General features: G+C 36.4%; 1 protein-coding gene across 1 annotated transcript in view; it reads right to left on the reverse strand.

Annotated features, from left to right (window-relative positions):
* Positions 1 to 4,128: 4,128 nt before the first annotated feature.
* The window catches only part of LOC123771697 (platelet-activating factor acetylhydrolase), a 101,300-nt gene continuing 89,464 nt past the window's right edge, over positions 4,129 to 15,964 (reverse strand). The window contains exons 2-11 of the mRNA XM_069313491.1: positions 12,926 to 13,165; positions 10,432 to 10,557; positions 9,342 to 9,439; positions 8,762 to 8,879; positions 7,810 to 7,969; positions 6,758 to 6,866; positions 5,915 to 6,117; positions 5,252 to 5,425; positions 4,815 to 4,963; positions 4,129 to 4,386 (exon numbers count right to left, since the gene is read on the reverse strand). Of these exons, the coding sequence (XP_069169592.1) occupies positions 4,214 to 4,386; positions 4,815 to 4,963; positions 5,252 to 5,425; positions 5,915 to 6,117; positions 6,758 to 6,866; positions 7,810 to 7,969; positions 8,762 to 8,879; positions 9,342 to 9,439; positions 10,432 to 10,557; positions 12,926 to 12,998 (1,383 nt within the window). The 5' untranslated portion in view covers positions 12,999 to 13,165 and the 3' untranslated portion in view covers positions 4,129 to 4,213. The remainder of the gene's footprint in view (positions 4,387 to 4,814; positions 4,964 to 5,251; positions 5,426 to 5,914; positions 6,118 to 6,757; positions 6,867 to 7,809; positions 7,970 to 8,761; positions 8,880 to 9,341; positions 9,440 to 10,431; positions 10,558 to 12,925; positions 13,166 to 15,964) is intronic.

Here is a 15,964-nt window from a genome sequence, read left to right on the forward strand (position 1 = left end):
TAACTCCCTGTAACCTTCCTTACTCCTATAACGTCAAAACATGTCTGTTATTTTTAAACAATGCTGTTTGTCAAGCCTGAATGATCCCCAGGCATATATGCAACTGAAAACTCCATACCCCCAGAAGTGACTCGAACCAATACTGCCAGGAGCACTATGCAACTGGTGTACATGAGACCTTAACCACTCGACCATCACGATCGTACAAAAGATGATGGTAGCCGAGGCTATTTGCCCATCATCCCGACGGCACTATGATGGTAATCTTGGGCATAGTTATTTTATCAAATCACTTCATATTTTGGGGCCACATAAGCAACACAAATTAAGTTAGGTTCTTTTAATTTGTACTTACACAATTTAATGAATAAAAAGGCTTTCCTAATGTGACGATGTCTATTGAAGTTTGTAACTAGCTCATCAAGATTGTAACTTGCTTAGCTAAATAAATTGTGGGGTTCAGTCCCTGAGCCCATTATGTGCCTCTGTAACCCTTTCCACTACCGCCCACAAGATGGGTATGGGGTGCATAATAAATGAACTAAACCAGCCTGCCTTAACATCTTTATATTATGATAATCATATCAACATAACAGCATTAAGATCAGTGTGAAATTCCTGTTTTGGCCAGAATGTCTACCACTCTGCATGAGTGGACTTTGTAATGTTTTTTTTCGGCAGCATTATTTCCTCAGTTTCTGAACTGGTTTCTTTAGCTTGTATGTTGTAATAAACTATTCCAACATTTACAGTTGTTCTTCCTTGTGAAGATTTAACAAAAAATTGTGCTTGTAAGGGTGATAAAGTTCAGCCCCGGCAGCACCTAGTCTTACTCCATAGTTCCATCTTTGTGGGACCTTGGTATAAGCCTAACATGTATATATACACTGGCTGCCTGTCCCCTACAAAATGATTTATTATTAACTATTATATACAGTATACCCGGCTAAAGCAAACACAGTACAGTTTCGTCATAAGAGATTCCTAGATTGGAATTTATTACCAAATTTCAATATATCAAAGTATTTTTAGTGTGAAATGCTAATATTTTATGCATCATTTGTTGTTTTAATTGACATAATGATATTCTTAACAACAGATAAAAGAAAAGTAATTGTTACCTAATACCAGAATAGTATAAAATTTAACATAAGCTACGGGATTTGTGGATCAGTGTTTAAAGGGAATTCGGAAGTAATAATGATACAGCTGATGCCATCTGTCGGCAAAAGAGAACACTATCAACTGGCTGGTCAATAGTAGCCATAAGATACAGCTTACGCCATCTGTTGACATCAAATTACACTTATAACAAATTACCCCACAAAATACAACTAGCGACATCTCTTTTTTTTCCAACGCACTATAAATAGCCAAACAGCAACCCATAAGGCGGGTTGTTGTGCTCGGGTAGGAGGTTCCAAGCTCCGCCCCTAGATGGTATGGGGCGGAGCTTATTCACACAACAGCCAATCACAGGAAGGGATCAGCTTAAGACTCCATCCACTTAATAAATCGTCTATATTCAGCACACCATCCTTGCCTATAATATTCTGTTTCAACTTTAATCGACCTAAAAAGTGTAGGGTTAAGTATCTATAAGCCTTAATAAAGTGGTAATTAAATACTGCAGGATGTAACGAGTGTTACAGAAACATGGGCTGGCTACCTGACTTGTAACGTCATCAGTGGGGGTTGCCTCACGCAAATAATATCGATGATACGATGCTCCGTTCTCTTATTGAACTCGATTATTCAGTTAGATGGAAATTTCTGTCTTGTACATAACGAAGAGGTTGTGTTTGAAATAAAGAGATTGTTGTGCAAAAAGACTTATTTCTTAGTTTGCATATAATTTATAGAAAGAGTGTTGGCATTCTCAGCAACAGCCAATCACAGGAAGGTATTTGCTAAAAGTTCGTCTCCTTATTGACGTCCTCAGGAGCGACACACAGATCTAGCTTATGGCTTCCTGTTTCATCTCTTGTATATAAAAGATATGAATATTTCGATTACTATGATTATTAAATGTATGAGATTATAAGTTGTTACACAGAATGGCTAAATTTTGCCATTAAAAAGAGCTCATAGTGGATTTTGTAATATAGTTTTATGGAAAGGGAGTTATACAATTTTTCTAAATATCTTCTGATATGGATGCTATTCTATCTCAAAGGGATAGAGTAGCTTAGGCTATTTCTGCCCCCCCCCTCTTCTTCAAGTCCGTCAAGGAACTCACAAATTCAGTGAGTACAAATACACAAATCACAGTACAAGAATCCAATTTAACATTTCAAAAATAATATATTTTAGGAGTAAATCCTTGGCTATGTTAATATTTATTAAATAGTTAGTGGTGCTGACTTCTCAATTTATGTAGCTAACATTTGAAGGCTTCTCTCCAGTTCCTTGTAGATTTTACTCGGTCGACGTCAGCCTGAGCCTCAGGTGTCCAAACTTTAAACTTATTTTACTCAAGTAGGTAATTTACAACTTCATGATGCGTGGACTCTCATTTATTAATCAATTTGTTGATTAATTTGTGCTTCTACAATTCCCATTAAACACTTTATTCCTATGTCCATTTATTGATTTTAGAAATACTGTATTTATAATATCAGTATATATATATACTGATTATATATATGATTTATAATATCAGTATATATATTATATTGCATATTTCTTGGGGAAAACTTTGAAAAATTGTATAATTGCATTACACAATTTTTTTTATATAAAATTGCTAGTGAAAATCCTTTATAATATGACCCTCAGCTAATGTGATAGCCGAGGGTCATAGAAATGATTTTAGTTGACACGTATTTATCCAGGCATTTTGAAAAGTGTTGAAAATTTGTTGAATAATAGATTTTTTTTTAGTTTTTCCCCCCTTCCTATTTATGCTACGATGCTGAGACTTAAACCAGTTGAAGCCCTTTTCATATACAACTAGCAAATAAAGTTTGATTGAAATTGAGCAACTTTTATTTTTTGGTGTTTGGGTCCCTTAAGTGAGACGAGAATCTTCCAATGGGTAAAGACGTAATTTTTATTTACGTGACAAAACCCTAAAATATGATGACCAGACCACACACTAGAAGGTGAAGGGACGACGACGTTTCGGTCCGTCCTGGACCATTCTCAAGTCGATTGTGATGAGGAAGTAGATGCAGGCAATAAATAAATAGGCAAGAGCGGTGAGGAGCAAAGTAAGATGTAGTAGAGGAGATAGTAGTATGAATAAGAACTGCAGAGGGCCTATTGGCCCATACGAGGCAGCTATTAAAACCACCGAATGAGAGGAGATAGTAATAGGAATAAGAACTGCAGAGGGCCTATTGGCCCATACGAGGCAGCTATTAAAACCACCGAATGAGAGGAGATAGTAATAGGAATAAGAAGAGGATAGTAAGGGAACGTAAGAGAAAGTACGAACAATATGAACATGCTTTAATTAAGGCATGTTCAATAAATACAACTTTATGGTTCTTAACTCTCAAAATTATAGACTAGCAACTTTATAGACTTTACGAACTATTTTAGAAATTATAGACTTTACAACTATTATATACTTCAATATCTATCTTCAACTGAGCTATTGTTAATAACTATAATTTATGTTATAGTCTCCTGGCAACTCTTGCAGTTAGTTTCGAAATGAGCAAGAACATCTCACATTTACTTTTTAATTATCGTACAACTATTAATTATTGTACAAGGTAAAACTGCATTTATGCAGCTACTTTAGGTTAACTGAAGGATTACAAAACGTACCCAGAGCTTGCTACATGATGCTAACAAAATCTCAATATCACATACAGGCCATGATTACTGGACTTGATAATGGTCCAGGACGGACTGAAATGTCGTCGTCTCTTCATCTGGTCATCTGATCAGTTTGCACTGGCAAACTTCTGGGGCATTACGAGGATAAAATAAAGAATAGAATAAATGTGGCTCACAGGTTTACTACATCCACTCACATCCACTACAACTCATAGTCGATCCAACATTTCTTGCAGGAAACTAAATTTTTCCTGTACTGTAGTCCACTTTCGTTTCGGTAATAGTTCCGATTCTCGCTGAGAGGATACCGATGCTGATTTTTTTTTTTTTTTTTAAAAAAAAAAGCCAAATTTTGGCGTTTCGATAAGCCAAATTACCTTAATGTACAAATTAGCAACTTTGCCTTCCGGTATTATTGCTGGCTTTAGTGTCGGATTCCACTCTCGGGGTTTTTCACCAAGCCCGGCAGCCAGAAAGACTTACGTTCTGGATCCCAACCATACATGGTTTTTCCCCTGCCGTACAATCCAGGCACCAGTTTGTCTTTGTGGGTCTCCAGATAAGGTATATACTTGTTGACCGTCTCACCCTGTTCACCTGTAAAGGAAGAAGTACTTTAGTACTGTGAGAAAGCTTAATGAACCTCTTTATGTTTAATAGTATATTTTGCACTTAAATTCCCCTAAGAAACCAAACTGAAAAGATGGTGTGAAAAATCAGAAACCAATATACATTACTGCAATATTGTATTATTTAAATGTACCCTGTATTTTGTTCACTGTTATGTATCTTGAGAAACTCTGCGAGACAGTATACATTTATAAAACACTTCGGATATCATGCAAAGACGCCCACAGAATCAGAAACATTGACTAAGAGCTCATAGTGAGCTTTCATATTAACACAAGACAAATCATGCATTTTTAACTCAAAGCATCGCAAGTATAGGAATTTTTTCCCCCCAACAAATCCGGCTACAAAATCAAATAAATGTGCATCGGTGCACTATGTGACAATATACTTACCAATGTGATTCGAAATGAAATTTAACATCAACCTATTGTTGATATCCATTGCTATATGGGGGTCGAGAGAGGAGGTGGCGCCGATAAGTATTCTCCCGATGTGGCCGACCACGAATGGCGTGTCACATTGATTTTGGTGGACAGTTCCTCTGAGAGAGAAAAAAAAATGATTAATAAGTACCAATTACATAATATAATTACATAATAGGCGCTGCCCGAAACGTTTTGCGTAATAATGGCTTCATTTAGTATGCGTAACTCCTGACCTTACAATTGTACATACTCTTATGCTCTTTGTGCACACATTCTTTTGAATAAAAAATGATTATTAAAATAAAATATTAAGGATAAATAAAAAATAGCTAGGCACAAAAAAGCTAAATCTCACACATAGATGACTGATTCAACAAATTATCACAACACAAAGTATGACATACTTGATGGTGAGATATGTTGTGGTGGCGGGGTTTAATTTAGCCATAGCCTCAAGGTTTGCAGGCGTTTGAAACTTCTCTGTCGATATACACAGCAGAGGCTGCCTGAGTTTTACGCTAATTTCATGAAGTTCATCCTTGACGGGGAACATCCATGGATCCAGTGCCACTCCAACTCTGAAAATAAAAATGAGCATGAGCTTCCTTAAAAATCAAAGAAGATCACGTATATTGTACATACAATACTCAAGAAAGTTCAGTAAAAAATGAAAATGTATGATGAGAACTGCAGGTATTGTATCATGACTGGGATATCTATATATATATATATATATATATATATATATATATATATATATATATATATATATATATATATATATATATATATCATCTTTGGACAACACCCACCAGTGTTGATGATTAATCTTCACTTGTGGTTTATGCAAGTATAGGCTTATATATATATATATATATATATATATATATATATATATATATATATATATATATATATATATATATATATATATATATATATATATATATATATATATATATATATATATATCCCAGTCATGATTTACAAATTTTACAAATATAACCTTAATTATTCTAAACAAAAAGATACATTTGACAACATTCATACAACAATGACCTGCTTACTTGAATCGCTGGTCACTGGCCAGTGTAGCTATGGCAGTTACTCCTCCAAACGAATGGCCCGCCATGACTGGATGGGACAGGTCAAGACGACCCCGCAGCTGGTGTAAGTTGAAATCTGAAGCCAGCTCGTTTATTGCTGTACCATCATTAATCTTCTCTAGAGCATCTAACGCCAGCATACTTTCCGCAACACGAATTTTTAGCTAAAACAAGAACCAATACATTACATAGAGATCTACAAGGAAAGGGATGACAATGAAAGTTCGGTTTATCACATTACTAATAATGAAGGTAATGAAGAAACAAATCCACAAGGGCAGTGACGAGGATTCGAACCTGCGTCTGGGAGCATCCCAGACACTGCCTTAATCGATTGAGCTACGACAGGGTTAAAAGGGTTGAAACCGAAGTTCTACTGAACTTCGACCCTTCGGTTGAAACCGAAGTTCTACTGAACTTCAACCTTTTTAACTGTGTCGTAGCTCAGTCGATTAAGGCAGTGTCTGGGATGCTCCCAGACGCAGGTTCGATTCCTCGTCACTGCCCTTGTGGATTTGTTCATTTGATGCAACACGTTAGTGTGATCTGTGTGTGAAGGTAATGTAGGCTAATGTTTTCGTTCGGAAGCAACGATAAACACTGCGTAGTGATAAGTTAATTGACAGGGAAATAATAATATTTCTAGTTAGAGTAACACATGCTAATTAGACAGATAACATTAAAAGAGTTATAGTTGGCAGAGATAACATAATAGAACATGTTTGAAGAAGCACTTCACGATGAAGACAAAAAGTTCTGTTAATGAGTAATAAATCGCTTAAATTTGAACAAAGAGAACCGTACCTGCTGATTACGGTAACTATATTCCTTAATTTTTCCCGCAGATTCATATGCTATGAATTCTTTTTCTCCAGAAGGAGTTAATATAAAACTCGCGCTCGCTGACATGTCCCTGAAACGATTGGGAAAAAAAATTAAATAAAATCTGTCCTTAAAATAAAAGTAACACTGTACATATGAAGATAACACTACACAGCTTTACATATCAGTCACATTGTATAATAATTTATAATCATTATCCTGAAAAAAATCATTGCTTAAAAATACAGCCATATCACATACATCTACTCAGTATCTACTTCAGTATCACATACTTCTACTACCATTACAGCAAGTACATCTACTACTAACACGCTCAGTTGACATACAACCACGTGTTAAGACTTCGGGCATTGTCATCCCTCCTCTTGCACTGACTCCATATACTGTTCCCACGTGCAGACCACACACTCGACTTGAGAATGGTCCAGGACGAACCGAAACGTCGTCGTCCCTTCACTTTCCAGTGTGTGGTCTGGTCAACATACTGTTCCCTCCAGCCTAGGTAGCCTAGGCTGGAGGGAACCATAGCCATACCCAGCCTAGGCTATGTATCTCCTATGTATCACAGTATCTCCCACTCACTCGCAGTATCCAGTTCTTGCCCTTCCTCCGTCCCATCCCCCCCCCAGCCTTTAGAGCAGATCAAATAATCTCTCAAATACATTATCATTATCCGGGATTACCCATCCCATCCGAGAGGTTATTTCTATAAAACTGGAACAGTTGAGTCCCAAATAAAACTAAAACCTAGTTTCGCTACGGATTAATCATTCCCGTGTAGGCTCTTTAAAGCTTCATTTTTATCATTATACCCATTTCCAGCAGTTCAATGCTGACAAGTGAAGGGTTATTATGGAAGAGATTCTACGGACTGTGCTGTACTTCCTTTTATCTCCCCAAAGTACTGTTACCATGGGTGATAGTACTGTGGGATTTCTTCTACATTCTAGTGAACTACCTGGAAAATTCTGATTGTTTGTTACTATGTTTACAATGTCCAAACAATTATTTACCTGTGTTCGATCGCTGCCACAATAAATCCCTGCGAGGCGAGCTCCGAGCAAATAGTGCTGTATATAGACCGATTTGCGCTCAGGCCGTGGGAAAATATAATTACCATAAACTTTCTGGCAGCCACAGGTGCGCCCCACACTGCAGGGGTCGCTATATTACCTGGAAAGGAAATATAATAACGGTAAAAAAAATGAGAAATAAAATGATTATAGAATGCTTAATAAAGAAACATTAAACTAATGTATAATGCCAAAATATATAATTTTGATTTATAAATTATAAAAGCAAGAATTTGTGTAAAAAAAAGAAAGCATTGATTAATGGGTAGAGCCCATTTCCCAAAAAGGCATCTTAAAATGCAAAATTAAACATTGGATCAGAGGCCCGCAGCTGTCCATACCCAAGGAAACACAAAAATGGTTATTTTACCAAGAAAATATGATATTTATTCTCAAAACTCTATGGACTTTTAAGGGATAAAGGGGTTAAGATAAGATCTATTAAGGGGGTTAGGATAAGATCTATTAAGGGGTTAAGATAAGATCTATTAAGGGGTTAAGATAAGATCTATTAAGGGGTTAAGATAAGATCTATTAAGGGGTTAAGATAAGATCTATTAAGGGGGTTAAGATAAGATCTATCTAAGATTTACCTACATAAAATTATTTGTTAGATTAAGGACCTGCCCGAAACACTGCGCGTACTAGTGGCTTTACAAGATTGTAAATACTATGCTATGTATTCTCTCAAACCCAATGTACCTTCTTGTATATAAATAAATAAATAAATGAGATAAGATAAGATAAGAAGAGAAAACGATAAACCAGTGTAACCACTTGCACCATCGGGAATCGAACGCCGACCTGGAAAGTTAGTACCCTAGCTGTACCGACCAGTAATGGCAATGATCCTAGAGAAAACGCACAGAAAACTCAAAAACTATATACTTACGCATTTGCAAGTCGAAATAAATATCGAAAATGGTTGGTATAGAGGGCGCGATGAATGTTGACAAGCCATGCGTGTATTCCTTTCCCAGATACCATGGTGTCCAGTGCTGAGAATGGCTCTGCACAGAGTGGATTTTATTATTAATAAGGGTTTTTATTGAGTAATGAAGGTTTTTATTACATTTACATGCTGTATCAGAATTATAAATTATATGAATTAGATACATTTATTTAAAAATTATTGTTTTGAATTCAATTACAATTAAAAGTTATAGTTTTTAATTCATTTAATATTAAAAGTTATAGTTTTTAATTCAATTAAGATTAAAAGTTATAGTTTTTAATTCGTTTAAAATTAAGTTATAGTTTTTAATTCATTTAAAATTAAAAGTTATAGTTTTTAATTTATTTAAAATTAAAAGTTATAGTTTTTAATTAAATTAAAATTAAAAGTTATTAAAATTAATATTAGGCAAAAAATATATTACAAATACAAAACTCTAAATACAATAAATTCTATATTTAACAATGATAATATTTATAATAACTTAACACTTTATAACTCAAAATGGATATATTACCTGGAGGTCTGAGAGCCTTGATGGGTAGTAGACTCGCATTAGCGTTCCTTTCCTCGTTCGGCCAATCATGACATCTATGCACCCAACCACATATGGTCCTAAGAGAATTGAAGAACAAAACGTAAATGTTAAAGGATCCTAAAATAACGATCTTATCGATCCTTATCTTATCGTTATTCGATCCTCACAATCGAATAACATTGGCAAATTTACACACTTCTGTAAATTCTCAGTTATTCAGGTTTCAGGTGTCACTTGAATAGTTTAAATTTATGTTAAATTTAACGACCCTAGAGAACACCTAAACTAGAATTGCTGGGAGAGGAGGATTGGTGCCTACTCAATCCTCGCTAGGTTAGGATACGAAGAATAAAAGCGATTAAAAACGTTATTGAAGTTCAAGATCCAGTTGGGAAAAATACTCAGGAAAAATAGGTGGGGGGGGACCTTTGACAATCCGCCGGCTTCCCTGTCCATTCCAAATATGGTCTTTTAAAAAACCTAATACAGTACAGTATTCAGTTATCTGGGAAAACCAGTGCATACATACAGAATGATTAATACATCATTCTGATACATGGATTCCCTGTCTATTCAAAATATGGTCTTTCAAGAAACCTAATACAATACAGTATTCAGTTATCTGGGAAGACCAGTGCATGCAAACAGAATGATTAATACATACAACACAAGCAGAATACACGTACAAATACACAGGCATTCAGGAATACAAGAATAAATAGGCATCCAAAATACAACTACAAATTTACTAATACCTTACACTATTACACAAATTGTTTACACTTTTGTTTACAAATACCTCCCACCCCCTTCTCCCAATTAACCACATATAATCTACTGCTCGCTCTTTCATACCTATCCCATTTTAGTCACTTTCATACCGATACATAAATTACACAGAGATCACACTAACGTGATGCATCAAATGAACAAATCCACAAGGGCCGTGACGAGGATTCGAACCTGCGATTAAGGCAGTGTCTGGGATGCTCCCGGACGCAGGTTCGAATCCTCGTCACGGCCCTTGTGGATTTGTTCATACATAAATTTGTTTCTATCTCAACCTTACCATGTGGAATAGGGGTGTGATATGGAAAAGGACCGGGATTTCCTCTCACAGAGTCCATGAATTGCCGGCGAGTGAATGCTGTAGACAACTGGAACTCTATCATCCAAAACAGGAATATGTGTAGGCCTGGGGAAATATGGAGTGTCAAAATACTCAACTATACAAAGTAATTAGTTACATGATAAGCTGAGAAAAGCAACTATCTATCGTGCGCCATGAACAATTGCATGTTTAAATGAACAAATCCACAAGGGCCGTGACGAGGATTCGAACCTGCGTCCGGGAGCATCCCAGACACTGCCTTAATCGTGTAATGGCATGTTTGACGACAATAAGATTCAAGACAGCAATAGAATTAGTTAGGAGCAAGGGAGGAATCCCGATCATATGTGGCATTCTTCCAAGAAAGGGAGTGGGAAATGAATGGATGTCGAGGGCACTTGGTGTCAATTGCCGCCTGGAAAGATATTGCAAATCAAATGCAATATCTTTCACAGATAACTGGGGATACTTCCATGGAAGAAATGAAATGTATGCTCGGGATGGGGTGCATCTATCGAGGGCTGGGGTTGTTGCTGTTGCGAACTCGTTGGAACCAGTGGTTAGAGGTGTTTGTTTGGGTTTAAACTGTTAGTAGATAGTGGTATGGGAATTGATTTGGAGGAAGGAGGTAATAAAAGTATGTGTTTGAGGGAGAAAGGAATTGGCAAAATGATCAGGGAAATTGTAGGGCCTCAAAATAACAATTCACTTAGGGTATATTACACTAACAGTAGAAGTCTAAGAAATAAAATAAACGAATTAAATGTTCTTGTCTGCACAGAAAAAATAGATATTATCGCGCTTACCGAAACGTGGATGAATGTAGAAAATAGAGAACTATTAGCTGAATATCAAATGGATTTAAACTATTTCACACAGATAGATATATTAGACGAGGAGGTGGAGTAGCCATATATGTTAGGGACAATTTGAAATGTAGTCTCAAAGAGGGAATCAAATCTGAGCCACACACAGAAACTATTTGGATAAAATTAAACGAATAAGCAAATAATAGTATAATAGAAGTTATATATAGGCCACCAAATTTAGACAGAATGGAAGCAAAGCATCTATGGGATGAAATATCTAGAGCATCTAGATCTAACAGTATTTATGTCATGGGTGACTTTAATTTTAGTGGAATAAACTGGGTGAACAAAACAGGGAATAGTGAAGCAGAAGATTTTCTAGAATTAATTGACGATTGCTTTCTTACGCAACACATAAAGGAACCAACGCGGGAAAATAATATTTTAGATGTTGATGTTTTAGGGAAAATGTAAGTGGAGTGCCTCAGGGCTCTGTCCTGGGACCTCTGTTGTTTATGATATATCAATGATTTAAATTCAGATTTGAGTAGCAACATTTGCAAATTTGCCGATGATACAAAAATCGGCAGGGAAATTAACACGGGAGAAGACTCACTATCACTTCAAGTTGATCTAAATAGGGTTTTGAAATGGTCAAAGGATTGGCAGATACAGTTTAATGCTGATAAATGTAAAGTTTTGAGGCTAGGTAATGATGATATAGTTACAAGATACGAGCTAGATGGTGTTGAGATTGCGAAAGGGATCTGGGAGTTATGATAAGTAAGAATTTAAAACAAAAGGATCAATGCATGAATGTTCGTAATAAGGCAAATAGGACACTGGGATTTATTAATCGAAGCGTTAGTAACAAGAAACCTTCGATATCTTGCGGGTATTGTCCTTCGATATCTTGCGGGTATTGCCCTTTGATGGCAATACCCGCAAGATATCAAAGGGCAATACCCGCAAGATATCGAAGGGCAATACCCGCAAGATATCGAAGGGCAATACCCGCAAGATATCGAAGGGCAATACCCGCAAGATATCGAAGGGCAATACCCGCAAGACATCGACAACGATAGCTGTCAAATATTGACCACAATACCTGCAAGTTATTGAAAATTCTCAGAAACAGTTTAACACAGAACTAAACTAGAGATAAAACTTGTTAATCTAATACTCTGAATGAAATATTTCTGGCAATAACAGGTCGGAAACTTAACGTAGGTCATGAGAATGATTTGACTGTTGATATCCTCAATGCTATGAGGTAGTTACGGCTATAATGAATATATATATGGGTAAATATCTGAAGTTTTAGCATTTAAAATTGTAAAATAAACACATTTGGGGGTTTGTTGATCTGGATATAACTAGTTTTAATAACGTATTTAAATAATCACAAACTGTTCATGTCGCAAAGAAAAACACCGGGCCACGGGTGCTGGCTTAAGTGATTGTACAAATCAAAACTAAATGCAAACAATATCCAGGTTCTAGTTCTATTGACCATGTCGTGACTAGGGTCATGGGAACACCCACCGCATAAGTTCGAATCTTCATCACGGCTCCAACGAATCATGCTCTCATAAATAAAAACACGGACAAAAATTAGGAGGAAAACCACACATTATACTTACAGAATAAGGTAAATGCTCGCATGACTCCAAGACGCTGGATCCACAGAAGAATCTGAGAATATTCCTCTTGCATAACACTGCACTATACCTCCTTCAACAACCACGGTTGCTGTAACACTGGTGAAGCCTAATGCCGCTACGGGTATTTATATAATCTCTCCCTCCAGTGGGAGGGTGAGGTGGAGCCAGGGGTAATACCCAATCCTTTGACATACCCAATACCCAATCCCCAGCGGCTGCCTGGAACATAGAAATACCTATGTAACCAGGTAATTTAATTGTTCCCAAAATCTACAACCATGTTTCCATATTAGTATTTTCTAATAGGTTTACCCCTGAATCTGAACTTATTATATATATATTAATTGTTTAGTGTTCTATTTTGTGTTCCTATTACGTATGTGTATATCACTTAATTCCTTGTCGTTTTAGAGAATGTAAAAAAAAACTTTCTTAATTCCTCTTAAGAAAAGTAAAGGAAGTACCTAAGCAAACATTAGTTGTAGGAGATTCCCAGATAAGGTATTTGGATAGAGAGTTTTGTGCTAGAGATAGGGGGAACAGGTTAAGGGTTTGCTATCCCGGAGCTGGCATTGGTGATATTATAAACAACATGAATGATATTATGGCTGGTAATGGGAACAATTCCATTATTTGCATTAGCGTGGGAGGAAATGATGTTGGTCGAGTTAGGAGTGAGGAACTGATTCAGAGGTATAGAACAGCCATAGAATTAGTTAGGAGCAAGGGAGGAATCCCGATCATATGTGGCATTCTTCCAAGAAAGGGAGTGGGAAATGAATGGATATCGAGGGCACTTGGTGTCAATTGCCGGCTGGAAAGATATTGCAAATCAAATGCAATATCTTTCATAGACAACTGGGAACACTTCTATGGAAAAAATGAAATGTATGCTCGTGATGGGGTGCATCTATCGAGAGCTGGGGTTGTTGCTGTTGCGAACTCGTTGGAAGAAGTGGTTAGAGGTGTTTGTTTGGGTTTAAACTGTTAGTAGATAGAGGTATGGGAATTGATTTGGAGGAAGGAGGTAATAAAAGTATGTGTTTGTGGGAGAAAGGAATTGGCAAAACGATCAGGGAAAGAGAAGGTCCGCAAAATAACAATTCACTTAGGGTATATTACACTAACAGCAGAAGTCTAAGAAATAAAATTAACGAATTAAATGCTCTTGTCTGCACAGAAAAAATAGATATTATTGCACTTACCGAAACGTGGATGAATGTAGAAAATAGAGAACTATTAGCTGAATATCAAATATATGGATTTAAACTATTTCACTCAGATAGATATATTAGACGAGGAGGTGGAGTAGCCATATATGTTAGGGACAATTTGAAATGTAGTCTCAAAGAGGGAATCAAAACAGAGCCACACACAGAAACTATTTGGATAGAATTAAACGAAAAAGCAAATAATATTATAATAGGAGTAATATATAGGCCACCAAATTTAGACAGAATGGAAGCAAAGCACCTATGGGATGAAATATCTAGAGCATCTAGATCTAACAGTATTTATGTCATGGGTGACTTTAATTTTAGCGGAATAAACTGGTTGAACAAAACAGGGAATAGTGAAGCAGAAGATTTTCTAGAATTAATTGACGATTGCTTTCTTACGCAACACATTAAGGAACCAACACGGGAAAATAATATTTTAGATTTAGTGTTAACTAACAGGGAAATGCAAATTAATGACATCGAAATAGGGAGTGAGCTAGGGAGCAGTGATCACAAAGAAATCAGATTTAGCATAGAATGGAATAGACCAGTAGGAGAAAATTCTGTTAAAGTGCCAGATTTTCGAAAAGCTGATTTTAATAGCCTAAGAAATTTTTTGGGTCAAATTGATTGGAAAGTCTTGGGTATGGGGTGGGGGCCGGTCTTGGAGCGAGACATGAACCCAGCGATAGGTGACTTAAATGGGGATTTCGATGTGGATTCAATATATAACTTATTTAAGAATATTCTAAACAAAGCACAGGAACGTAGTATACCATACAAATTGAATAGATCGAATACTAATGACCCAAAGTGGATAACAAAGAATTTGAAGAACCTTATAGGTAAAAAGAGAGCTTGGTACAAAAGGATTAAAAATGGGGAGGTCACTTTAGAACAGGAATTCGTACAACTGGTTAGAAATGTTAAAAAAGAGATAAGGAAAGCAAAAAGAAACTATGAAGTTCGCATAGCAGGGCAAGCAAAGACAAATCCTAAAGGGTTTTTTCAGTTATATCGTACTAAGACTAGGGAAAGGATAGGTCCATTAAAAACTGAGACAGGTCAAATAACAGATAGTGATGAAGAGATGAGTAGTATTTTTAATAAATATTTTGTATCTGTATTTACTAAAGAGGAACTTAACAATATGCCTTCAGCCGAACAAGTCTATGTGGGTGGGGACGAGGACAGGTTGACGAGTTTAGCAGTTACCAGGGAGGATGTTCTTAAACAAATAGTAAAACTCAAACCAAACAAATCCCCAGGGCCGGATGAAGTGTTTGCCAGGGTGCTTAAAGAATGCAAAGAGGAGCTTTGTGACCCACTGTCAACCATATTTAATAAATCAATAGAGTCAGGCAGAGTGCCAGAGTTTTGGAAAGTTGCTAATGTGATACCAGTTTTTAAGAAAGGAGATAGATCACTTGCGTCTAACTATCGACCAATTAGCCTAACGTCTATTGTGGGAAAGTTACTCGAATCCATAATAGCAAATAAAATTCGTCTTCATCTTGAAAAACATAAATTAATAATTGAGTCGCAACATGGTTTTATAAATGGCCGTTCATGTTTGACAAATTTGTTATCTTTTTATTCTAGCATTGTTGAGGCAGTTGATAGTGGTAAGGATTGCGATGTTGTGTACCTTGACTTTAGCAAAGCTTTTGATACAGTGCCACATGAAAGACTGATTAAAAAGATGGAGTCTCATGGTATTGGGGGTGCTATATTAAGCTGGATTAGGGCATGGCTATACCAAAGGAAACAGAGAGTTAGTATAAATGGAATCAAGTCA

The sequence above is a fragment of the Procambarus clarkii genome, chromosome 75 (genome assembly GCF_040958095.1).
Source record: "Procambarus clarkii isolate CNS0578487 chromosome 75, FALCON_Pclarkii_2.0, whole genome shotgun sequence".
Lineage (NCBI taxonomy): Eukaryota > Metazoa > Arthropoda > Malacostraca > Decapoda > Cambaridae > Procambarus > Procambarus clarkii.